This window comes from Ochlerotatus camptorhynchus, unplaced genomic scaffold (assembly GCF_037179485.1).
Source record: "Ochlerotatus camptorhynchus isolate MF236.1 unplaced genomic scaffold, CSIRO-AGI_Acam_v1.1 ptg000357l, whole genome shotgun sequence".
NCBI lineage: Eukaryota > Metazoa > Arthropoda > Insecta > Diptera > Culicidae > Ochlerotatus > Ochlerotatus camptorhynchus.
The window spans coordinates 2,814,819-2,840,526 of record NW_027040845.1 but is presented as its reverse complement, the minus strand read 5'-3'; the positions used below and the strand labels follow the sequence as shown (position 1 = coordinate 2,840,526).

Below are 25,708 nucleotides of genomic sequence, written 5' to 3'. Positions count from 1 at the left end.
AACACTTTAATTAAATTTGTAACGGATGATTTGGCAACTTTTAGCGATTTTGCCAATTTTGCGTGCGAGTAGCTCGGATTTTCGCGATGCGCGAGCAAAATTTTGATACGCTGCTCTTCTTGCTTGGACGGCATTTTGACAACTGAAGAGTGAATTCCAAAATCAAAATAGGAGCAACATTCTACACACACACACGTTCAAAATGAGGGGTGTTCAGGTTTTTTAAATGCAAAATTGAAAGAAATACGTCAAGTTGATATTGACCAAATTTTGACCGTATCACCCTTTAGTGCGCCTCTTGCAAGTCGTCGTTCAGGATTGTACCGTTTTGGTTGCGTCGACTGTTGCCCCAAGCCTGGTGGTTGGCGTTTTTAACTTGAGCAGCAGTAGCAGTGGCACGAGCAGCAGCCAATCTTTGATTGAGTGGCAGCGGTGACAAAACTGGAATCGGTCGTCGTGGAACAGGTGGGAAGTTTTGATCATTTATTTCCGGCTCTTTCTTACGGCCGAGCTGGTTTCTTGTCGATGCTTTCTTCCGGATCGTGATGTACTCGGAGCGCTTCGGGCAGACCTTGCTTGTAGGTTTGTGAGCAGCACCGCAGTTGGCGCAAATGGGATCGGTTTCATCGAGTCTGTCGCAGGCGTCGGTTTGGTGTTGCTTCCCACACTTGGTGCAGCGGCTGGCCATATGGCAATTATTCGTTCCATGCCCGAACAGCAGGCAGTTCGAGCATTGGATGACTCCGCGGCTAACTGGCTTGTACCGGACGCGGGTGCCCTGTAGGTCCTTCAAACTTGTGAGTTCTTCTCAAAGTGCACCAGGTATAGCTGGTCACGGTACTTGATGACCTTGTTGTGGCGGGCCATCTTGTGAGTTTGGACCAGATTCAGTCAATTAGCCACCAGCTCTTCCAAGAGGACGCTTTTGTACATGTCGGATAGTCCTCGTAGGACCACCTTGATCGGTTTAACAACCTCGATGTCGTGGGAGAAGTACTCCACCTGTGGATGATACACCGGACGCCCTTCGTGATGTAGATGTTTATTTTTTCCCGCAGTCTGAGAGGGAAGCCCTTAACGTAGAATGGCGGCATTCTGTCTTTTTTCGGCAGTCTTATTGTTACCGTCACCGGCTCTGCACAGTCCTTCAGAACGGAGAACCTATTGTTGTCAAGCAGTTTCTTCGCAGCTGTCGCACTGTCACTATTGTCTTCAGGCCTAGACCGTTTCCTGGGATTGCCGGCACTTGCGCCACAGCGCAATTTTTCACCCATGGCTGGGTCGAACGAACGAAACGAGCTGCTAAACAGTCTGGCAGCGAATGATTTACGGACTGAGCTAAGGGAGGCCCGATTTATATGATTTGTATGGTAACCGGACATTAGCTATAAAAACGTTAGCCATAAGGATTTTTGCCATACGTACGATTGCCATAAAGACGATAGCCAATATGTACGGTAGCAATAACAGACGTTATGTGTATTATGTCAACAATCCCGGTAATGTAGTGTTGCTAAAAATGATCAGTTTTATTTTAAAATTTCTTTTATGATTCTGATGAATTTGAACCACAGAGGAATCATCTTCATGACTAAGGCTTTAATAATTTTAAATTTATTAAAAATTGTGATCGCATGGAGCGAAAATACATAATATTTGAAATCCGTTCAATCGAACCCCGTCCCAAAAATCGAACGGCTTTGTCGTTTTGTTGCCAAAATCGAACAATGCCTAAGTCGAACGGGTACTGTACTCACAAATATAATTAATTTTTAGGAAATTGCAATGGAAATGCACAAATCATTTATTGCCTTTTCACTATACTATAAGAATCTTGAACTGTTCTTTGACAGATAAAAGCTTTTGAAAAGTCCATCTGAAAATTCTCAAAAGCAACATCTCTCTTGTAGTTGATTCCTTGTTTACAGCATGACCTGTAATATGACATTTGTCTTTTATGAAAAATTCGATTGAAATATTTACAAATTATTTTCTCTTCAACTTCTTCTTTGTATGATGAGCAGTTCTGTGGAAAATAAAATAGTTGTAGAAATTTATTTGAAATAATCACAAATCATTTCTCTCTTGGAGTTTATTCTTTATTTGTATCATGAGCTGTTCTTTGACAGATAAAATCCCATCAATTCTTAACATCTCACTTGGAGTTGATTCCTTCTATACAGCATGACCTGAAATACTATATCACCAGTTGTAAATGTTTTTCCTTTGAAATGCTTTCCGTCGATCTTGTTTTCCGTGCTGAGCACCAATGCTACCGACGCCAGGGAGGGAGCTCCCACATCTGGACCCTACTTATCGACTCATCAACGCATGAACCGGGGACCAACGGCTTTACTTCCCTTCCGTGATCAGAGATGTTATGCCTCAGAACATCCCGGCGGCGCCGACTGGGATTGAACCCAGGCCTGCTGGGGTGAGAGATTATCACGCTTACCACTACATCACTGGCGCTGCTCAGCTGTAAACAATGAATATATAATGGCAAGCGTTTATCGAACAGCGAACATGTATTTAAAAAATGTTAGTTAATTTGAATATAAGAATTATGACAAATGTTAATTATGGCTATCGTACATTATGGCTAACGCCCACATACGAGAATAACAGTATGGCTAACGACCAATATGGCACTCGTCCGTATGGTAAATGACCTTATGGCTCATGTATTTATGGCTAATCATCGATTTGTATATACCTTTTTTGTATTATGTTAAAAAATGCTTTTTCTAATCGACATTTTCTTTAAAATTAGAAAAAAAAAATAGAAGTGAAGAAACGCATTATTTCTAAATTTTTGCAACCCACTTAATGAAAACTTGCGAACCATGGGCGTGTTTTATGGAATGATAAGCGCTGCTCTGAACAATAATATGACTATTTCAAATTGCACCGAATAAAACCAATTGAAATCTGACAACACAATAACTTGACTATTATAACTATAAGCCATCACCCCAAGAAAACGACAAGTCAGAGTAGAAGCCAGATTGAACCGACATCACTTATTCGAAAATGGACCTACAGGTTTGAGGAACACAAATTATTTCCACCTAAAATTATCTAAAATGAAACATTAATTGCCTGTCCGTCACTTGCAGTTTTATCATCTTTTCCAAATAGAATTTATTCCAAAAAATACCAAGCACTACAAAAACTGGGAAATCCCTCGCCACGGTGAGACCCGGCTTAAAGCTGAATAAGCGAGTCGAGATAACATAAATATACATAAGGAAATTGCTTCGCATCGCTATCTTTTCACTGTTCTGTGTTTCCAGTGAGAATTCATCCTCCGCCCATCGCCCGACCCTTCATCCCTCTTCCGGTTCCAAAATGTCTTACCTTGTTCGGGTAGCCGTTGTAGCGGAGCAGTTTCTTACAGCACTTGCCACGGCTTTCGAAGTAGATCTCCGACGGGGGCCTCGGGGGAGTTCGGCGACCTATCGCACAGCAGCCGACGTTGGTGGGTGAGGCGGGCGGATGCAGCAGGGCGGCCGGCAGCGGCGGATTTCCTTTGTCTATCGTTGCGATTGTGGCCGTGTTGGAGGGCTTGAATTCCATTGTGTGTCGGGCGTTTCTTCTCTTTGCCGGAAGGGTGGGTTAGCTGAAATCTGAAATGGGAAGCGAGAAAAAGAATCGTTTAGATTACCGGATAATGCGATTTCGATCGAAGACGATTGATGCTAAATCCTTGGAGGGGATCTTCGTGTGTTCGAGATTTACGTAGGTAAATATCTCTTTTTCAGCTTAGTGAGTGCGCGTGTTGAATGATAATTTCCCATCGTTTATCATTCGGCTTAATACACAGCTCACTCAAAATTTTAAATTGGCTGTTCAAAACAATCCTAAATTAAATAATACGGGTGGACCTCCAGTATCCAGCGGGAAATTTTTCCCATTTCTGACCCTTTCAGTGTCCGTGCCAAAATCACAAAACACACACGTTGCATCATAATTAATCATTGCTGCCGTCGTCGTTTCAGCCGACACACTCTCATGCATATATATCACCACCGCCATAGTCCTGTACCACACGTACATCACATATGCTTCTACCTGGAACTCCAGCTCTGTTTGCACCACACATGCCCCGAAGCCGGATTGTACATATTTGAATGGAATATAAAAGTTTCTAATGAAATTAAACTGAGCATATTGGCGGCCTGGCGACCGGCGACCGGCGACATCCACATCTATAAGACAATCAAAACTGCAACAAGATGAGTGGCTGATGGTTGGCAACGCAGTCTTGAATAACAAACGAGCGAACATCGGTGGAGACATTTGGGTGAACAATATTAAAATTAAAATCATGGATGTTGAGCCACGTCTCCAGCTTCAACCCCCCATCGACGACAACAACTATGGGGCTGCTGGCGACCGACTGACGACGAACATGACAGAATTATGCCGGAATGGGTGTGAGTGTCGAATGATGGCTGGGACATTTTCTGCGGCGCCTGTCTGTGTCACAACGAACTTGTTTTATGTACCTTCATACTCCGAGCAAAGCTTTATGCAAATTTTCATCTCTCCAAGCGGAGCACGAGTAAACGAGAATATTAAACTGAGCTAGGAAAAAAGGGTCGTCCAGTAGTCCATTTCGGGTAGCAAACATGTGTGCTGTGGTTAGAGATCAGAGGTCTGCAAAAAACACACTCTATCCCAAACTCCGCTGCACTGTAGCAAAAGTTTGTATTTTATTCAATTAAATGGTTCTGACATTTGAAACTACTAGTGGATTATTTTTTACGAGTGAAAGTCAACCGCTGCCAGTTGCGCCTGTTGTTTCGAGCGTAATTTCTCCAACGACGACCGACAGCGATGGATGATGGACGTTCAAAATGTCACCACGAGTAGCTATGTCAGTTGTTAGCTAACCAACCGACCAACTGACGGCGACATTCTTCCGCTGGTGACAAGGCCTTCCGACCGTCAACGACTAGCAGCATGTTTTATTTATAGGAAAACTTTTCCACTGCACATACAAGGGGCTTTGAAATTCCTGTTGCAGCAGCACAGCCTGCTGGCTGTTGAGAGCAATAAACCGGAAGGAAACGGTAATTGATGTGGTTAAGTGAATTGTCGTTGGTTCAGCGAATCCGGCCCGATCAGAAGGGAATGGCAAATCAATATTGAACATACATGAGTTGTAGCTCATTTGAAAGATCTCATCATGTCCAGTACTGTCATGGTAAATTTAAAGTTGGTTACTCACTGATTTTTCATATGTGGGGGAGTGCCTCAAATCCATGAGCCAGACAATGTATAACAGCATGTTCACATAAAGACTGTACTCGAAAAAAGTATGTCACACAAAAATGGTTGCCAAAAAATCATTTTAAGTTGGATTTTCTTCAAACCATCAGGGAGTAAACTACAACCTTGCCCTTGACACCTGTTGGCACAAAATAAGCAGTTGATCACCCTATCCTAATTTGTTTTACAGCTATACAACAATCAGCTCGTTTCCCATAGCACATAGACCTTTTTGAAGTTTAATAATCTTTCTCTATCTAGCACAATTGGATGAACGGACGGTTTGTTTTCCCACTTATCTGTTTCCCTCTTGCTCGCACTCGTTCGGTTTCAATTGTGCAGTAGTGCGCGCCGATTGAACGTCAAAAAGCTCTTTGAGCACACTTTCTCTGTTATCACACACTAATCTCACACTACACACAAACAATAGGAACTCACTCTCATTTCTCTCATCCACTACACGACCGCAAGCAGTCAGTGATGCCATAATTTTTTTTATTTCAATCTGTTTTTTCATCGCATAAAATCTTTTTAATCTGTATGTGGCTGACAAAAATCTGTAGAAAAATCTGTATAATTTATTTATTATGGTCTCAGTGCCTAAATTTTCATTGAGTTCATTCATAGTTTAGAAGGAGTTTGTTCAAAGTTTAGAATCGTTAAAAACGACTAAAATTTGTTTTCTAAAGAATTTCTCTTTTTGTAATCTAGAAATCCTACAATCTTGATTTTTTTAGTGATTTGAATTTTTTCTACAAGTCTGAAAATACAAAACATTAAGTAAGACACAAATCTGCTCCCGACTGAAAATTTCCTGGGTTTGCTGAAATGGCTTGTTTACAGATTTGACAAAAATATAGTTAATTGAATATCGTATCTGTCACCATGTGACATGGTTAATTAAACGAAAAGGAAGAGAAACTAATATCCCTTCCAACGAGAAATCAGAACGCATTAACATCAGAAGTACATTAAACAAAATTCCAAGTCCATTCAAAGATAATACAATCATATTTTATTTAGTGAAATATACGTTTTGGTTTTGATGCTCATAGATTGAATTCAAGCTGCTCAAAAGAAAGAAACGATTATTTATCAGAATAAATATATATAAAAAATAATATAACAGATATTCTATTTATTTGAAAAATCTGCATACTTTTCAAATATCTGTAATCTCTTTATCTGTATCTGTGGCATCACTGCAAGCTGTAGGTAGGAGAGGATCACCGATCAGTATTTACCAGTAGTAATAAATAGTGATGTCCGATTTTTCCAACTAATCGATTTTTTTATTGATTGTATCGACATCGATTAATCGACATCGATTAATCGACATCGATTAATCGACATGAAATAATCGATTAATCGAAACAATCGGTTAATTTTAATACTCTTTGATAGCAAAGAAAACCAACGATAGCAAAGAAAACCAAATAAAGTGTTTTATCTATATGTAGATTATTCGTCCTTGGTATTTATTTTTCGAGAAATAACAAATCAATAAAATACACTTTTACTCTTTAACGCTTATTAACATTTTTATTAGAAGTACAGTGAGAGAAAAGACAACTTGCATCTTTATGACGATTTGATGTTGACTTTAGACTGCAATCTCATTGCCTGAAGAAAAAACACTTACTTGATCCAAACATCTTCTGCAATAGATTAGGGGCTGTTCATTACCTACGTAGACATTTTTTTTGGGATTATTGACCCCCCTCCCCTGCGTAGACAATTGTCCATACAACATTTTGTAAATTTGTATGGACCGTGGATATTTGACCCCCCCCCCCCCAACTATCTACGTAGGTAATGAACAGCCCCTTAAGAATACTATCATGTTGAGATGAGGGCCAGACAACCCGGGGGCAACTTGACAAGTCCAGTACATTCCCAGTAGGCTGATGCAAAATTTGAAATTTTCGCTCCACGGTGTTTAAACGGTTCCAAATTGGGCCCTGATTAGCCTATATGGAAATTACTATGGGAAAACAAAACTTTTTCTTCATTGTCTTTTAGCCTTTTTACATATTGTACTGTTAACAAATTCTATTACTAGTCTTATGGTAATTTTTATCTGCTACAACTTTGCAAAAAATTGTTATTCGGTCAAACGTCAAATTAAATAGTTATTAATTGTTTAAGAGATTGATAATCTTATGGCAAGATTAAGCAACTGTATTGTGGGCAACACTGTATTCTGCAGTGTGACATAGTAGCCATGATTTTTGTCCTCTTTGTCGCGCCATAAACACCAATGTTGCCTGCTGAACGGTTGATGGAGCATAATCATAAGACATCAGTGACTTGAATCATTAATAACTTTTGTTCCTTACATTAGATCGAAAACTGGTCTTAAACAAAGTTGTAGCTGAGAAAATGAACTGGTGAATTTGGAGATAGATATGAACCGAAATTATGGTTTCTTCATAGTAATTCCCATCTAAACTTCAAATGGTTTGTGCCAAGTCAGTTTCTCACTAAATGAGTTCAAATTTTGGGAGGCTAATCAGGGCCCAATTTGGAACCGTTTGAGCGCTGTGGAGCGAAAATTTCAAACTTTGCATCAATCTAATTCCCAGTGTACCCTGAAAATTTGGTGCTGGTGGTTATGTCAAACTCACAAATTTCAGAAGTGTTATCTGGATAGGGCGAATGCGGACATGACGAACAGTAAATAAAATGTAATTTTTAAGATAACCTTATTGCATATACATAATCAGTTTCTGAATCTTTTTTTGTGTAGCCACGTATGTATTTGAACAGAACGAAACCAAAAGCTTAAACATAGGGGAAATGGCTCTAATGTTGGCCTATGGATCTAACATTGGGCCCATTGCTAAAAATCTGCTACTTATCAATTTTATCTAGATGAACGCGTCATTGGGACGGTACTTATGGATATTTTTGGTTGCTATTGAAAATTTAGTCGATTGCTGAATTTATGTATGGGTCCAAATTATGGACACTTAGGCCGACATTACATACATTTCCCCTATGTCTTGTAAAACGAAAATATGTGCTTGCCATCGAATGAATCGAAACAAATGAGAATAGAGCGAAGATACTTTCGATATTTTCGACGCTATGGCTATTGTCGTCTATGATGAACAAAGAAAGAATGGTTTTTCAGCGAGTAAGAGCGTACTGCAAAATATACAATTTGAGGTAATAGCTTAAAAGAGTACAACTTTGTACAATCAACCGGTGGAAACTAACGATTTTAAATTGGCTCACCACTTGAGTAGCCTATTGGTCCCAAGTACATCTATAAGCGTACCCCATTCTAGTCGAAATTCTAGAACTATACTATGATTGTTTTGATTTGCTATGAAAGTTTGACAGATACAATGAGGGGTTCGTGGATTTTCCTATATTTCTAGGGGTGCATCGATTAGCAATATAGCAAATATAGCAAAATAGCAATACAGCAAAATATAATAGAATCAAGGTTACTGATACTCGCATCGTACGACTCAAAAGCGCTTACCGTCTCCGAACGCTACCAGTTACGCCAAATCGACGATCAAATGCATGGTTTACAAAAGCTGATTCGTCCCTTTGAAAAAGTAATCGAGAAATATTGTTGCAATTGAGTTACTAACGAAATAGAAAGTCGATAAAGAGAATCGATCAAAGTAGATAGGCCCTTTTTCCAGCTCTGTATAGATTTGACAAATTTGCATGAACCTGACTATGGATTTTCCTTTTTTTATGGATTGCTGAGATAACTTCTCTATATTTTAAAATAACATTAATTCTACGATGATGAATTTGAGATGGCTCATGAGTGTTATGCATTTTCAATGTACCTGATGTCCGGAAACATCTACTAAAACTTTCGGGAAAATTAAACACTCCGAATTTTTGAAATTAATTTTCGTACACAAAACTATTACCTCTATATGTAAGTACAAAACTCAGATACATTTCAGCCCAGACACCACAGATTCCCACATGTTGCACTTGGCTTGCACTGTTCCTATTGGTAATGAGTCGACCAGGTTAATTCCTAACGCTGATTTTTTGTTTGTTTTAAAGTTATTCCAACTAATACCCCGTGTTGCAATACAGTACAGTGTGTGCCATAGTGAGTTCGTTGAAAGATCTCTTATATAGTCCGACCACATACGATTCTGCTTACGTTTTTTCTTAATTAAACACATCAAAATGTGTTTCACATACTGCCTTTAGATTGCTTGAAATTTAATAGATCTTCGTTTTACATTTAGTGGCGTTACCGACTGTTTAGTGTCACGCGGATACCAATTTAGGCAACCTCTTATTCAATAGGGTTAACTACGCCATTTCCGGCATTTAAGCACAACCCGCACTTAGTCTTTCTTAATCTAGCGCAGTTTAGCACCAAACGGAATGTTATTATTGCTGATGGCTTCCAAATTTATTTACCTTTGCGTATGTACCGTAAGATTTGATAAAGAGAAACCAATCTTTGAAATATTGTCAAAAGTCTAACACTGCTTCTTGACGCCAAACTCAGCCTACGAATTCTAAACTTGGCTTAACGCATTGAAATGCCATGGAAACGCCAATGAATTCACTTCGGCCTATCGGATGAAGATAAAAATTGATTCGGTCGGAGCGCTTCTTTTGTGTTTGGGGATTAAGGGTTCCAAACCTTCATATCACGCGTTCTCATTGACTTCGTTCCGTAGCTAATTAACTAAAGTATCGTACCAAACGTATAATTGACTTGTTAACTCTGAAATCATGGATTTATTTAAAGTTTTCTGCTCGATAGGCCCAAAATGGGCGATTAGGCCGAAGTAGTTCTTTACCCTACTGCACATTGGTACCGCATATTTAATTGTGCCAAACGCGTTTTAGATGTTGGTCAACGGCACCCAATGTTTTGAATCCGGAACTGTAGGAGCAAAGGCTAAAGACATATTTTTACTAACTCAAAGTTACGTTCTTGTGCATTGGCGTTGACGGCACCGCCGAAAAATCGTCTCTTCTAGCAACGATTGACAGTTTCTTATGGGAATTTTCAGTGGAATGAAAGGAAAGTGCGAAGTCCGCCATGGTTCACGCACAGTCTGATGCCTATGGATTTTACCATTGGAGTAAAGAGCTATAGAGTCGCCGTCAACGCCAATACCTGATCTGTACCCACAGTAGTGCGATTGCTGAGTGATAAAATTATTCACTCCAGCGCAGCGTCAAGCTACCACTTAAGCGTCCAGCTCAGTACATTGCATCGCCGTGAACGCTCGTGGCGAGTGGAATCTTGCATTCTTTGTGAAGATTACCCAGAAACGAGAGGCAATCGAATTGAATAGACCACGCTATACTCGTCCAGTAACGAACAAGCGGATGAGTAACGATTGTTGTTTTGCCTAAACCCGTAACTCAGCGAACGACGAGAGGATGTAAAAGAAGCGCAAAACCGAATTGTTGAACATCATTCGTGGGAGATATATATTCGTGCACGATAAGAGAGTCGCTCTACTGTAGCACTAGTTCAGCAACAGTGAGAGGAATATATAACGTATTTTTCTTCGCTGTGAGGATCAGCAACCTTGAATAGAAGTAACCAAAGTCTATTTATTTCCATTTGATTTTATAAGGAAGACCTCCATCAATCTGTTTCAATATTGTGTGTGGCAGGATAATTTCTCAAAATGGGATTATACCATCTGTTCTCTTTTTATGGCCGAACGACCATAGAGGTAACTCTAAGACTAGAAGGTCCCGAAATAACGTGCTCAACTTTTTGGCTCAGCTCTGGTACTCTCTTCGGTCCCAAGCTAATCGATTCACCCCTCGAAACATAGGAAAAACCAATAACCCCTCATTTTATCTGTCAAACTTTCATAGCGAATCAAAACAAACATTGCGTAGTACTAGAATTTCGACTAGAATGGGATACGTTAATCGTTTGCTTGGGATCAATAGGCTAGTCAAGTAGTGAGCCAATTTAAAATCGTTAGTTTCGTATTGATTTTTGGTACGACCATAGAGGTAACTCTAAGACCACTGGGTCCCGAAGAAAATCATTACTATTTTTGGCTCACTCAGTACCAGAACAACGGTCCCAAGCAGTCCCAAGCTATTTCACTCACCCCTGCATCTTCTGCATGAATCCACACACCCCTGATGTTATCTGTCAAACTTTCATAGCGAATCAAAACAAACATAGTGTAGTAATAGAATTTCAACTAGAATAGGGTACGTTAATCGTTTACTTGGGACCAATAGGCTAGTCAAGTAGTGAGCCAATTTAAAATCGTTAGTTTCGTATTGATTTTTGGTACGACTGCGCCCATTGATTTAACATACGGCGGCTCTTTATCCAGGATTCGCTCCTAAAGCCGCTGCCATAAAATACTATCTAAGTTACACACCTGTGTAGAATCCTTATGAGCGGGGTTGCAGCGCGCTTATGAGCGGCGTGTTTCGACCGTCATCGAATGAGAATTTAACATAAGCGCGACAATATGTTTGGATTTATTTCATTTCACCACGAAAATCATAAATTCGCTCTTTTCATATCGCATTCTTGCTTGTTGTTTGAAATCCACACATGGTGAAACAAAAAGTTGGTTTCCCATAGAGAAATACCGTTGCGGCGGTGAAGGGCAGTCCCTTTGTTTACGTTGTGTGGCGACATCTACTATTTGCAAGTGGTCACGTGAAACTAAGGTTATCTGTCACCATGCCGGGGACTTAGGGCCAGATAACGGTTGTTCAGCTTTGTTATTGTCTGACCTGCTTTAGAGAATATACCTACGTTCTGAACTCCAAGTTGAGATGAAACATAGTTTAATCGATGCTCTGTTGGCTTCGTGGTATATATGTATACTAAAATAAATTTTACTCCTGCTTCCAATGGAAATTCAAATGATCGTGCAATAATCGAAGCCAATTAATCGATTATCAGATAATCGAGGCATTGAATAATCGATTAAAAATTAATCGATTATTTTAACAGATAATCGATTAGTTCGATTAATCGAATAGTAATCGGACATCACTAGTAATGAATCATCCGCGCGCGCAGAACATACACTCTGTCCGCCCCAATACAAATAACCATAAAAGAGAGCTTAACGACGTGTTCGGAGTATCATCTAAAACCATTTGTGGGAAAGTTTACACATCCGGGATACAGTTCGTTTATGGTATTTGTTTATTAGGGCGTCCGTCCCGCAAAGGCAAATCAAATAACATCACTCATAAAGTTTTGGGCAATTGTGGCGCCAACTTTTTTCGATACTTTTTTTCTGGTCTTCATGAAGTCCCAAAACTTCTCAATCGGGTGAAGCTCCGCCGAGTTCGGTGGGTTGACGTCTTATGGTACAAAAACAACATTGTTGTACCAGTCTAACACCAGCCGCGTGTAGTGGCAACATGACAAATCCGGCCAAAACAGCTTTTTGCCTCCGTGAGACCGCAGGAAGGGTAGAAGACGCTTCTGGCGGCAGTCATCCCGGTAAATTTGTCCGTTGATGGTACCCGTCGTGATGTACGGCTGGCTCATCTTGCCGCATCCACAGATGGTCTACCAAACCAAGAACCTTTTTGGTGAATATGTCCACCTTCTTGTTGCGTACCTTCTCAAGAACGGCCAACCATGATGTGGCCACGTAAAACTCCTGCCCCCGCAACTGCTTTGTGTCCGCTTTGATAGAAGTCTCGTCGTTCATCACGACGCACCTCAGTTTCATCAGCAACTCCAGATATAGCTTCTTGGTGCAGGTTTTGGCCACCGTGTTTTGTTTGTCGTTCCGGTTTGGTGCCTTCTGGACCTTGTAGACGTGGATGCCAGTACGTTTCATCGTGTTTTGGACAAACCAAATGGAAACATCCGCCTTCTTCGCCGCATCGCGGATTGAAAGATTCGGCCGACGCTTGAACAGACTGAACATCTTCATGGCCTTCACTGGGTCAGCTGTCTTCGGTTTTCTGCCGCAGCCTGCCCGGCGCTGCACACTGGGCAAAAAATGGCAAAACCCCGACTTAATTGAATATCTCGGCTGCCAAACGGTTTCAGTCAACATTCTTAAAAGAAAAATTCTGCTGAATCAATTGGTGGTGGTCTCATTGGCCAGAGATAGAGGGTCGGGATCAACCAGAGTTCCCGGTAAAGTAGGAAATGCCATTGTCTATCGACATAATTTTACACTTTACTTACCGTATATTACCTTAACGTTCCTCAGCAGGTGTTACCACCATCGTACAATGTTTCTGTTCCTGCTACTGATTCTACGAACGGTTTCAATGCCGCATCGCATGCCAAGCCTCCTCCTATTTTTTCTCGTTAGCTGCCACCCATTCAGACACACGTAAACACGATGTCGGGCTTGAATCCTCCTACTAATGCTAGCTCCAGTCGAAACCTAGTTGCTCCTGGGGCCAACGAGTCAGCCGAGAAGTTTAAACAGTTTTATATAACACCATAACGAGCCTTCAAGCCCATTCGAGTCTCGCCTTCGGAAGTAGCAATCAGCTACTGAGCTTGGTTTCTCAGGTAATTGCATGAACAGTATATGTCCTGCCGAAGCGGGAAATGATCACTACACATCCGTACATAGTCCCTCGACAATTTCAGTCAATCTCCACCATGATGACTCTAATGACAACCGTAACGCATCCAGGATTCAGGGAGCTGAAATATTGCTGTATTATTAAAACGTTGGAGGCATGAATACAACTGTAGCTGAGTACAAATTGGCCTTCTCGGAAGCTTGTTACGATATGTACGCCTTCACTGAAACTTGGTTGAACAGCAACACACTTTCTAAGCAAATATTTAGTTCGGATTTTACGGTCTATCGCACTGATCGTTCTCGAGCTACTAGCTCCAAAGCTTCCGGCGGGGGTGTCTTGCTAGCAGTTCGTTCTATTGTTAACTCTCGGTTACTTCATCCACCTAATATCTCAGGTGTCGAACAAGTGTGGGTGGCTGTTACCCTACCGTTGAAAGTGGTCTTCATTTGCGTGTTGTATTTACCCCCGGATCGACTTGGCGATTCTGAGTTGATCGATCAACACATTGATTCACTTTTTTGGGTTGTATCCAAGATGAATGCGACTGACGAAATCCTTTTTTTTTTTTTTATAATTACTTTATTTGTACAGGCTCAATCGAATAAACTTTACAGAGCCGAGTTATTCTTTGCGTTATACATTATTACTGTCTTAAATTTAAAGTTAAAGGAACTGGACCGAGTACTCGCGGTTGTCTCGAGGTTAGTGGAGATTTACAATTTTTTGGATGGGAAAAGGGAAGAAGGAGGTTTGAAATGTGGTTTACGATACAACTATTTAATTAATCCTAAAGCATGAAATTATTTCTATTCATCTTGAAAACAAACATTGAAAAAAAACCCACACGTACAAAATACAAACTAAACACAAGGTTAATCAAACTTACAATCTAAGGTTAATATCCTTAAAGTAAACATATATGAGTTTCATAAACTCCAGATCGCGTCTAGCCAAAATATCCCGAACTGGAACATTAGGTTGTCTACCTCGAGCCCGAAGGGAATCATAAAAATGTGATCTGACTCCACGATACTCCGCACAAGACCAAAGGATGTGATCAGCGTCCTGGTAACCTTGTCCACATTCACAGAGATTGCTGTCTCCCAACCCCACACGGAACAAGTGAGCGTTTAGACAATAGTGATTGGACATGAGACGAGACATCACGCGTATGAAGTCTCGACTCAAGTCCAACCCTTTGAACCATGCAAACTTCGACACCTTAGGGATAATTGAATGTAGCCATCGTCCCAAGCTCCCTTCACTCCATTGATGTTGCCAGCTAACGAGCGACTGCTGACGATAAATAGAGAAAAATTCACTATAGGCGATTTGTCGATCATAAATGTCGCCTTCCATAGCGCCCACCTTCGCAAGTGAATCCGCCTTCTCATTGCCCAAAATTGAGCAATGCGAAGGGACCCACGCGAAGGTGATGATGAAAGAGCGCACGGATAAAGTACTAAGCAGTTCTCGTATTTTCAAGAGAAAATACGAGAAGTGCTTTACCGGCCTAATGGAACGGATAGCCTCGACAGAACTGAGACTATCCGTAAAAATAAAGTAGTGGTCTGGAAGAAGTGAAGCAATAGTTTCCAAAGTGTAGTGAATTGCTGCCAGTTCAGCCACATACACAGAACAAGGAGCTTCAAGTTTTCGAGAGGCGCTATGAAATTCATTAAATACACCAAAACCAGCGGACTCCTCTATTGGAGATCCATCTGTGAAAAACGTTCTTGCAGAATCAACATGGCCAAACTTTGCAGCGTATAATGACGGAGCAATCATAGGACGATGATGCTCTGGAATTCCGCGGATTTCCTGCGTCATAGATAAATCAAAATTCACTGAATTGCCGAAATCGGAGAAGACTACACGATTGGGAATATTTCTTGAAGGGCTGACATCCTGTGTTAAATATAGGTAGTACAAAGTCATAAAACATGTTTGAGGATTTAGCTCCAGAAGCTTCTCAAAATTTTCGATCACCAGTGGGTTCATTACTTCGCAACGGGTGAGGAGCCTCATAGTATGAGTCGAGTGCATGCATCCTAACGCGATACGAAGACAACGATACTGGATCCGTTCCAGCTTGATGATGTGCGTTTTAGCTGCCGACTGGAAGCAAAAACTACCGTACTCTAAAACCGATAAAATCGTTGTCCGGTACAACGTCAGAAGATCTTGTGGATGGGCTCCCCACCACGTTCCGGTAATTGATCGAAGGAAATTGATCCTTAGTTGGCATTTTCTTCTCAGATACTCAATGTGGGATCTCCAGGTGCATTTGGAATCGAACCAGACCCCGAGATATTTAAAAGACATGGAATGAGTGATCGGTTTACCCAAAAGTTGAAGCTTCGGTTGTGCTGGGCTATGCTTCCTAGAAAAAACGACCAACTCAGTTTTCTCCGTGGAGAATTCGATACCTAGCTGAATAGCCCAAGTAGACAAATTGTCCAAGGTATCCTGTAAGGGTCCTTGCAGGTCAACCTCTTTTGGCCCTGTGATAGACACTACGCCGTCATCTGCAAGTTGTCTCAACGTGCAATTGTCACTAAGACAATTGTCAATTTCTCTAACGTAGAAATTGTACAAAAGGGGGCTTAAACATGAGCCTTGGGGGAGACCCATGTAGCTAAATCGAAAAGCTGTAGAGTTTCCATGAGAAAAGCTCATATGTTTTTCTGACAGCAAATTGTACAAAAAATTATTCATTAATGGAGACAATCCACAAACGTGGAGTTTCTCTGAAAGAACTTCAACGGATACTGAATCAAAAGCCCCCTTGATATCCAAGAACACAGAAGCCATTTGCTCTTTCTTAGCAAAAGCCAACTGAATTTCCGAGGAAAGCAACGCGAGATAGTCGTTCGTTCCCTTACCCCTACGGAAACCAAATTGAGTATCTGAAAGAAGGTGGTTCGTCTCAACCCATTTGTCGAGGCGAAAAAGGATCATTTTCTCCATCAATTTCCGAATACACGACAGCATCGCGATGGGCCGATAAGAATTGTGATCCGACACGGGTTTATCAGGCTTTTTAATGGCTATCACCCTCACTCGTCTCCAATCGTCGGGAACAATATTGAGCTCCAAGAACTGATTGTACAAGTTCAACATGCGCCTCTTAGCGACGTCTGGGAGGTTTTTCAGCAAGTTGAACTTGATTCTATCAGATCCCGGGGCAGAATTGCCACACGAAAGGAGAGCGAGTGAAAGTTCCACCATTGAAAAAGGCTGACTGATTTCGTCTACCGAATTCGCGGTTTCGCGAGGAATCAACTGCGACGGCACGGAATCCGGACACACTTTTCGCGCGAATTTTAGAATCCATTGATCCGAGCATTCCTCGCTTTCGTTGTTAGTAGACCGGTTACGCATTCTTCGCGCCGTACTCCAAAGCGTATTCATAGACGTTTCGCGCGACAATCCGTCTACAAACTGCCGCCAGTAACCCCGTTTTTTGGCCTTGATGAGGCTCTTGAGTTCGCGTTCAAGAGATGTGTATGCGTCGAAATGCTCGCGTGTTCCGCGTTTCCGAAAAAGTTTAAACGCGTCGGACTTTTTACGGTAAACCTCCGTGCATTGTTGATCCCACCAGAGCGATGGTGTTTTCTTACGGATTGACGATCGCGGCACCGGTCGTGTTTGAGCTTGAAGGGCGCTGTCGACGATGAGATTAGAGAGGAAATTATATTCCTCCAACGGCGGAAGCTCTTCCACTGACGATACTGTATCGTCTATCGCGGATTGGAACTTAGTCCAATCGATGTTACGGGTTAGATCATACGCGACGTTAACGGATTCTGACGAGTTGAACCCACTGGCAAGCGAAATTTTGATCGGCAAATGATCACTACCGTGCGGATCCTGGATTACATGCCAAGTGCAATCCAACGATAGTGAATTGGAGCAAAAGGTGAGGTCTAATCTGCTACCATTCGAGGATGGACCAGCCAAACGTGTTACTTCTCCATTGTTAAGGATTGTCATGTTGAAGTTGTCGCAGAGATCATAAATCAAAGTAGAACGGTTATCATCGTACAGTTCCCCCCAGCCTGTACCGTGGGAGTTAAAATCTCCCATGATCAACCATGGAGCGGGAAGTACCGCACATATGTCGAAAAGTTGTTTGCGATTAACAGAGACTCTAGGAGCAATATATACAGAAGCAATACAAAGGCTCTTACCTTTAATGGTAGCCTGACATGCGACAACTTCAATACCGGGGAATTCGGGAAGATTCACTCTATAGAAGGAATGGCACTTTTTGATCCCCAAAAGTACCCCTCCTCCACGTGAATCCTCACGATCCAATCGAATAATGTTAAAATCAAAAGAAGGGAGATCAATTTCTGAAGAAAGCCATGTTTCACAGAGGGCAAATGCATCGCAATTATTGTTATGGACTAAATACTTGAACGAATCTAATTTCGGAATAAGACTTCGACAATTCCACTGTAGAACAGTGATCAAATCCCCGACCTCGTTTGGAAAATTATCCATCGAAGGAGATGATAGCTGCAAGAAGGGGCCATTTTGAAGTCAATTGCTTCAAGAAGGATTTCACAGTCGGAAGCAATGTGAGGACAATGCTTTTCAGAGGATCAGAAATGTTGAGGTATTTGAGAATACCGTCCACAATGTCATCAAATGAGAACAGCCCAGATGAAGAAGGGGTTTCTGTTCTTAAAATTGGGGCATCAGGGGTTTTGGATGTCCCCGGAAGAGGTGGAAAATCCTGGGTATAATCAGTTCTGCGGAATCCAGGAGGAGTAGAAGTCTCCTTTTTTCCACCACTCCTTGATTTGGGCAAGCTGATTTGGAGTTCTTGATCTGCAACTTTCCGCGAACGGATGCGTTTTCGTTTCCGGGCAGAACCTTCCGGAAAACTGAAAGAAACTCCCTCCTCAGCCAAGTCAGAGCCAGACTCGTCATCTGACAAAAGAGCGAAGGGATTTGTCTCGTTGGTCGATGGCTTGGCTGTCTTAAGCATTTCTGCAAAAGACCGCTTGGAACGTTCCTTAAGGGAGCGTTTCATTTTGTCCCCGAGCTGTTTGTACGCCGGGCACGACGAGAGAGCATGAGGAGGAGTTCCATTGCAGTACACGCATTTTGGTGCAGTAGCTGCGCAAGCACCATCCTCATGCTTCTCCCCGCATGTGGAGCAGCGTGCCTTGTTGCCGCAGTGGGAGGCCGTATGTCCCAACCGCTTACAATTCTGGCAGTTCATGACCCGAGGTACAAACAACCGCACAGGAAGACGAAGTTTTCCCAGCTCGATGTATTGAGGAAGGGCAGATCCAGAAAAGGTCACCCGGAACGAGTCTGTGGGGGTAAAACTCTTTTTACCCTCGCTGAGCGATACTGACTTCATTCTATGAACGGCCAGTATCTTTACCGGAGGAAGCAAGGGGTTCTTGAATCGGCCAACCGCTTGCTTCTCCAGTATCTCGGGGTTCAGGCTCGCCTCAGTGACCACGCCTTCGATCTCCACATCAGAGGCTGGAATGTACACCCTATATTCCAGTGTGAAAAACTGGGAAACAGCAATTTCATTGGCCTGTTTCAGGTTAGCGACGGTCACACGAAGTTTGTTGTGCCTAACCTTCGTTATTTCGGTCACGGCAGAGAATCGCTTTGTCAGATCATCAGATATCTGAACAACATTCAAGGGTTTGTTTTTGGGCTGAAAATAGACAACCCATGGGCCAGTCGAGTCATTCGGGTAGGCCCGCAATCTGGAGCTTTTCTCAGCCTGCCCATTGTCAGACTGAGACGACGAACCAGGGATGACATCATCATTTTTCTGAGATGAATGGTCATCCATGTCGTCTTCTGACAAAACATCCATTTTGTTCAACTAGTGGGAGCGCAAAACGCTCTCCCACTGAACGCACAGACACAATACACAGAAAACACTACAAACACAGAAATACAAAATGAAAATTTAACTAATGGAGGAGGAAAAGAAACAAAAAAAACAAAAACTTATCTGATAATTCTATACTACTACCACCGAGCGTTATATGTGTAGGCGTTTACGCAGATGGCTGGAAGAGACGCGCTGCGTGGATGACCTTCGTTGTGGTGCACTTGATCGAGGCTCGGTACTCAGCGCACACAGGCGCACGATGATTGATGAACGATGTAGATGTAGAAACGGGTGCTCACACTCGATGATGATGATACGTGCGCGGGTATGCGTAAGCGCGTATGCGTGACCACGCAACGATGATGCCCAAATTGGTTCGCGAATTTCCAATAGCACGGATTACTCTTTCCGAAAATGACACTTTCTACTAAAAAAAAACTCACTTTTCGATCAATTTACCGGGAACTATGCCAGGAGTCACTTAGTGAGAAAAAAACTGATAATTTATATCAAGCGAATACCGAGAAAACTTCCAAAACAACGGAGCGCGAAACAAGTCGACCGTACTTCTTGCTAGGACGCAGTGAGATGGACGAAATCCTTGTTGTTGGTGATTTCAATCTTGCTTCAGTCAACTGGTCATCGAATGAAACAGGGTTCTTTCATCCTCGCTCTAATGGCTCATATATTACACCTCTAGCAGATTGCTACAATACTGCTGATCTTCTACAACGGAACGGGATCTCCAATGAAAATCGTAGACTGCTTGATCTATGTTTCCTTAGCCGTGAACTAGCCTCTAATTGCTCGGTTCAAGAGGCACCCGAACCACTAGTTAAACGTTGTAGACACCATTCACCTCTGCAGTTATCATTACACTTATGTCAGGCTTGCACTTTTCGGGTAACCGTGGACAGCGTATCGTATGACTACCGTAGGACTGACTTCGAGGGAATGGCAATCTTTTTCGAAATCCTTAGCTGGAACGATGAACTCCGAGATCGTGACGCGAATGCTGCCTCGTCTATTTTCTCGAATATTGTCGCGTATTCGATCGACCAGTTTGTACCCATGACAACTCCACCCATATCTAGTAACCCTCCTTGGACCAACCATGCCTTGAAGACTTTTTGTAAACTTCGAACGGATGCATCAAAGAGGAAGTACAACCTCGTTAACAAACAGTATAAGGGGCTCAACAAACAGCTTTATCCAGCCCACCAGCGCCATCTACAAACTAAACTCAAAGCAAATCCCAAGAGCTTCTGGAATCATGTGAACGATCAATGGAAGGAATCGGGCTTACCTTCTACAATGTACAATACGGATCAAGAAGAATCAGATACGGATACGGGCATCGCTGACCTGTTCATGTCACAATTCAGCAGTGTCTTCGGCAAAGAAAATTTACCTAACGAGCACATCGTAGCCGCCGTAAGTGATTTTCCCGTACTTTCTGCTGTAGGGCCGCATCCGCCTATCTCGACTAATGATGTTCGTAGAGCAAGCTTTTGTTTGAAAAATTCTTTCAGCACTGGCCCTGGCGGAACTGTATTGGAGTGCTGGCCGCACCTTTAGCATCCATCTTCAACCTCTCTTTGGATTCTGGGATCTTTCCCGACTGCTGGAAGGACTCCTTTGTTTTCCCTGTCTTCAAAAATAAGCAGTCAATAAGCAGTCGGTGTCCAACTACCGTGGTATCGCTGCTTTATGTGCAGTCTCAAAACTTTTTGAACTATTGGTGCTAGATTATTTAAAACACACATGCTCTAGTTACATCGCAACTGAACAACACGGTTTTATGCCGAAGAGGTCGACCACTACAAATCTCGTTCAATACACATCATCAATCATACGCGAGATGAAAAGAGGTCATCAAGTGGATGCTATCTACATCGATCTTTCTGCTGCTTTTGATAAAATAAATTACGAGATTGCAGTGGCCAAACTAGAGCGACTTGGCTATCACGATTTCAGTGAAGATTGGAGATCATTTTTCTCAACCGTTCGCTGTTTCTTCTGGTGTACCTCAAGGCAGTCATCTGGGACCGCTCATATTTTTATTGTATCTGAATGACGTTCATTTTTCGATCCGTTGCCTTAAGCTGTCTTATGCTGACGATTTCAAACTACTACTTTGTCATCAAAGATCGAAGTGATACATTGTTACTTCAGCAGCAGCTGGACGTTTTTACTGTTTGGTGTGACAAGAACAGGATGACATTAAATGCTTCTAAATGTGCCATTATAACGTTTTCGGAAAAAAAAAATCACCTATCTGTTATGCTTACATCCTGCAGGAGCAAATATTAAGCCGTGAATCTACCATTAAAGACTTAGGCGTCCTACTTGATTCACAACTCACCTCCAAGGACCATGTGGCTTATGTTTCCGCTAAGGCGTCTTCTCAACTTGGTTTCATTTTTCGTTTCGCCAAAGACTTCAGGGACATTTTCTGTTTAAAAACACTCTATTGTTCGCTAGTCCGCTCCACATTAGAGTACTGTTCCGTAGTATGGGCTCCTTTTTACAGCAACGGGGTGAATTGTATTGAGGCCATTCAGCGAAGATTTGCACGTTTCGCCCTTCGTTGGCTACCCTGGAGTGATCCTTTCAATCTCCCTAGTTTTGAAAGTCGCTGTAATTTGATGTCCCTATAATTACTTAGTGTTCGCCGAGGCGTCTCTAAGGCTACCTTTATCGCTGATGTCCTACGATCGGACATTAATTGCGGTTCACTTCTGCAGCAGTTGAATGTCAATATCAGACGCGTAAACTTACGTTCTTATTATATTTCAATATCCCGGCTTTTCGCACAAACTGTGGCGCTAATGAGCCTTTAACTAGCATGTGCAAGATTTTCAACAAATGTTATAACTGCTTTGATTTTAATATCTCCCGTGTTAGGCTTAAGAATCTGTTTTATAATGTACTTTTAACTTCCTGACGGTTTCAGTTTTCTGTGTTTAAATTAAATTAATTATGTTATCATTAATATCTTTAGGACTTAGTTCAAGCAAATTTATCTGTAGGATCCCATGTTATCTGTTAGTACTGAAATGATGAGGTTTTGCGCCCACTAGTGTGGGCTTTTCTCTCCAAATAAATAAATAAATAACTGGAAATTGATTGCACTAAGTATGTATGGTGTTAAAACATCATATACGCCCTCAGTGAGACTCTACTGTCCTAAAGAAGGATCCGGAACGACCGATAAAGTGACCACATTATAAAAATTGTCTTAGAACCTTGAGATTTTTTCTATGTTTGTTCAGAATCATGAGATAAAGGGTGATACGGTCAAAATTTGGTCAATATCAACTTGACGTATTTCTTTCAATTTTGCATTTAAAAAACCTGAACACCCCTCATTTTGAAGGTGTGTGTGTGTAGAATGTTGCTCCTATTTTGATTTTGGAATTCACTCTTCAGTTGTCAAAATGCCGTCCAAGCAAGAAGAGCAGCGTATCAAAATTTTGCTCGCGCATCGTGAAAATCCGAGCTACTCGCACGCAAAGTTGGCAAAATCGCTAAAAGTTGCCAAATCAACCGTTACAAATGTAATTAAAGTGTTTGGGGAACGTTTGTCGACAGCCAGGAAGTCTGGATCGGGGGGAAATCGAAAACCGGAAGCCGCTGAGACGACAAAGAGAGTTGCCGGTAGTTTCAAGCGAAACCCTAACCTCTCTCTCCGAGATGCCGCAAATAAGCTGGGTGTATCGTCTACAACCGTGCATCGAGCCAAAAAACGAGCCGGACTATCGACTTACAAGAAGGTAGTGACTCCAAATCGCGATGATAAATAAAATACGACGGCCAAAGCGCGATCCCGGAGGCTGTACACGACGATGCTGACGAAGTTTGACTGCGTGGTAATGGACGACGAAACCTACGTCAAAGCCGACTACAAGCAGCTTCCGGGACAGGAGTTTTATACGGCAAAAGGAAGGGGAAAGGTAGCAGATGTTTTCAAGCACATGAAACTGTCAAAGTTCGCAAAGAAATATCTGGTTTGGCAAGCCATCTGTACCTGTGGCTTGAAAAGCAGCATTTTCATAGCTTCCGGGACTGTCAACCAAGAAATTTACGTGAAAGAGTGTTTGAATAAACGTCTGCTGCCTTTCCTGAAGAAACACGGTTGTTCCGTACTGTTTTGGCCGGATTTGGCATCTTGCCATTACGGTAAAAAGGCCATGGAGTGGTACGCCGCCAACAACGTGCAGGTGGTTCCCAAGGACAAGAACCCTCCCAACACGCCAGAGCTCCGCCCAATTGAGAAATACTGGGCTATTGTCAAGCGGAACCTAAAGAAGACCAAAAAAACTGCTAAGGGCGAGCAGCAGTTCAAGGCAAACTGGCTTTCTGCGGCGAAGAAGGTGGACAAGGTGGCTGTACAAAATCTGATGGCAGGGGTCAAGCGTAAGGCCCGGCAATTCGGATTTGGAAAAGCGGAAGCCTAACTGAATATTTTTCCTGAATTTTATACTAATTGAACTTGAAAAAGAAATTTAATTTGATTTTTTAAATAAACGATTTCACCGATTTACACGCGTTTTCCCTTGACCAAATTTTGACCGTATCACTCTTTATGTACCACCAAACATCGCAACAACGGACAGCCCATCATGATTAAAAAACAAGCAATACCGACCAAAAACACCGTGAGGGTCTTGGGAGTGCTCCTCGATTGGAATTTATCCTTCGAGCCGCACTTCCGACAAGTAAAGAAGGACTTTCGCAGTCGGTCCAACCTGATTAAGACCATCTCCCGCCCCCACAGATCCAACAATCGCGAAATCCGCTTCCGCGTAACTCGAGCCATCGTCGACAGTCGCCTACTGTACGGTGTAAAGATTAAATGCCTTGTCGCCGAGAAAGCCGTCCAGATTCTGGAACCGGTGTACAACGGCTACGTTCGAACAGTCTCCGGTCTCCTGCCCTCTACCCCGGCCGACGCTGCATGCGTTGAAGCCGGTATCGTTCCTTTTCGGCTCGTTTTCACCGCAGCTACTGCTACCAAAGCCGCTGCCTTTCTCGCTAAAACATCGGGAAACAACAGGATCGTTCTCCTCGACGAGGCGAACCGACTCCTCCGCACGGCCACCGACGTAGATCTCCCTCCTGTGGCCAGGGTCCACTGGCACGGAGACAAAAGTTGGCAATCACACAAGATCAAAATTGACAGCCGAATCAAGGACCGCTTCAGGGCAGGAGACAACTCGCTGGCTTTACGCCGGACAGTTGTCGAAACTCTCGGGGCGCACTACCAAGGTTATGAAATTAGGTACACCGACGGCTCGCTCTCCAGGAGCGGAGTGGGAATGGGGGTCTCCGGAGATGATCTGCTTGTGAGCAGATCGCTCACGACCCAATGATCGGTGTTCTTGGCTGAGGCAGCGGCCATTCTCCACGCGGTTAAGTTACCGGCCAACCGGCTGATATTAGTCGTAACTAACTCACACAGCGTGATATTGGCCCTAACAACAGAAACACCGAAGCATCCGTGGATCCAAGGAACGGTAAAGGACGCGCCGCCCAACACAGTATTCATGTGGGTACCCGGTCACTGCGGAATCCAAGGGAACATAATAGCCGACCACCTCGCCGGCTCAGGCCACACCGCACCCAGGTCCACCGGCAATGTACCGCTCCAAGATGTCAAAAAGTGGATCAAGCGGACGATTCAGAGAGCCTGGGACACCGAGTGGAGGAACAACAGGACACACCACCTTCGGAAGATCAAGGCAACCACCGGAACCCGGAGGGATCGACCAAACCTACGAGAACAACGAGTTGTGTCGAGGCTGCGCACCGGGCACAGCAGAGTCTCCCACAACTTCGGAGGAACACCGTTCCGGAGGACCTGCGAAACCTGCGGAGTGCCAGCCACCTTGGAGCACATCCTCGTGAACAGCTTGGAGTCAATCAGTATTCGGAACCTGTTGGGCAACGAGTCCCCGGCAGCAGCCGCCCTCATCACCTGCCTAAAGGAGGCGAACCTTTACCACAATATCTGAGTGTTCCTTGTTTGTATTT

At 42.8% G+C, this 25,708-nt stretch overlaps 1 protein-coding gene across 1 annotated transcript in view; it reads right to left on the bottom strand.

Moving 5' to 3' along the window:
- Nucleotides 1-25,708, bottom strand: part of LOC135709266 (uncharacterized) — a 259,608-nt gene that overhangs the window by 140,988 nt on the left and 92,912 nt on the right. The window contains exon 3 of the mRNA XM_065231572.1: nucleotides 3,361-3,629. Within this exon, the coding sequence (XP_065087644.1) occupies nucleotides 3,361-3,579 (219 nt within the window). The 5' untranslated portion in view covers nucleotides 3,580-3,629. The remainder of the gene's footprint in view (nucleotides 1-3,360; nucleotides 3,630-25,708) is intronic.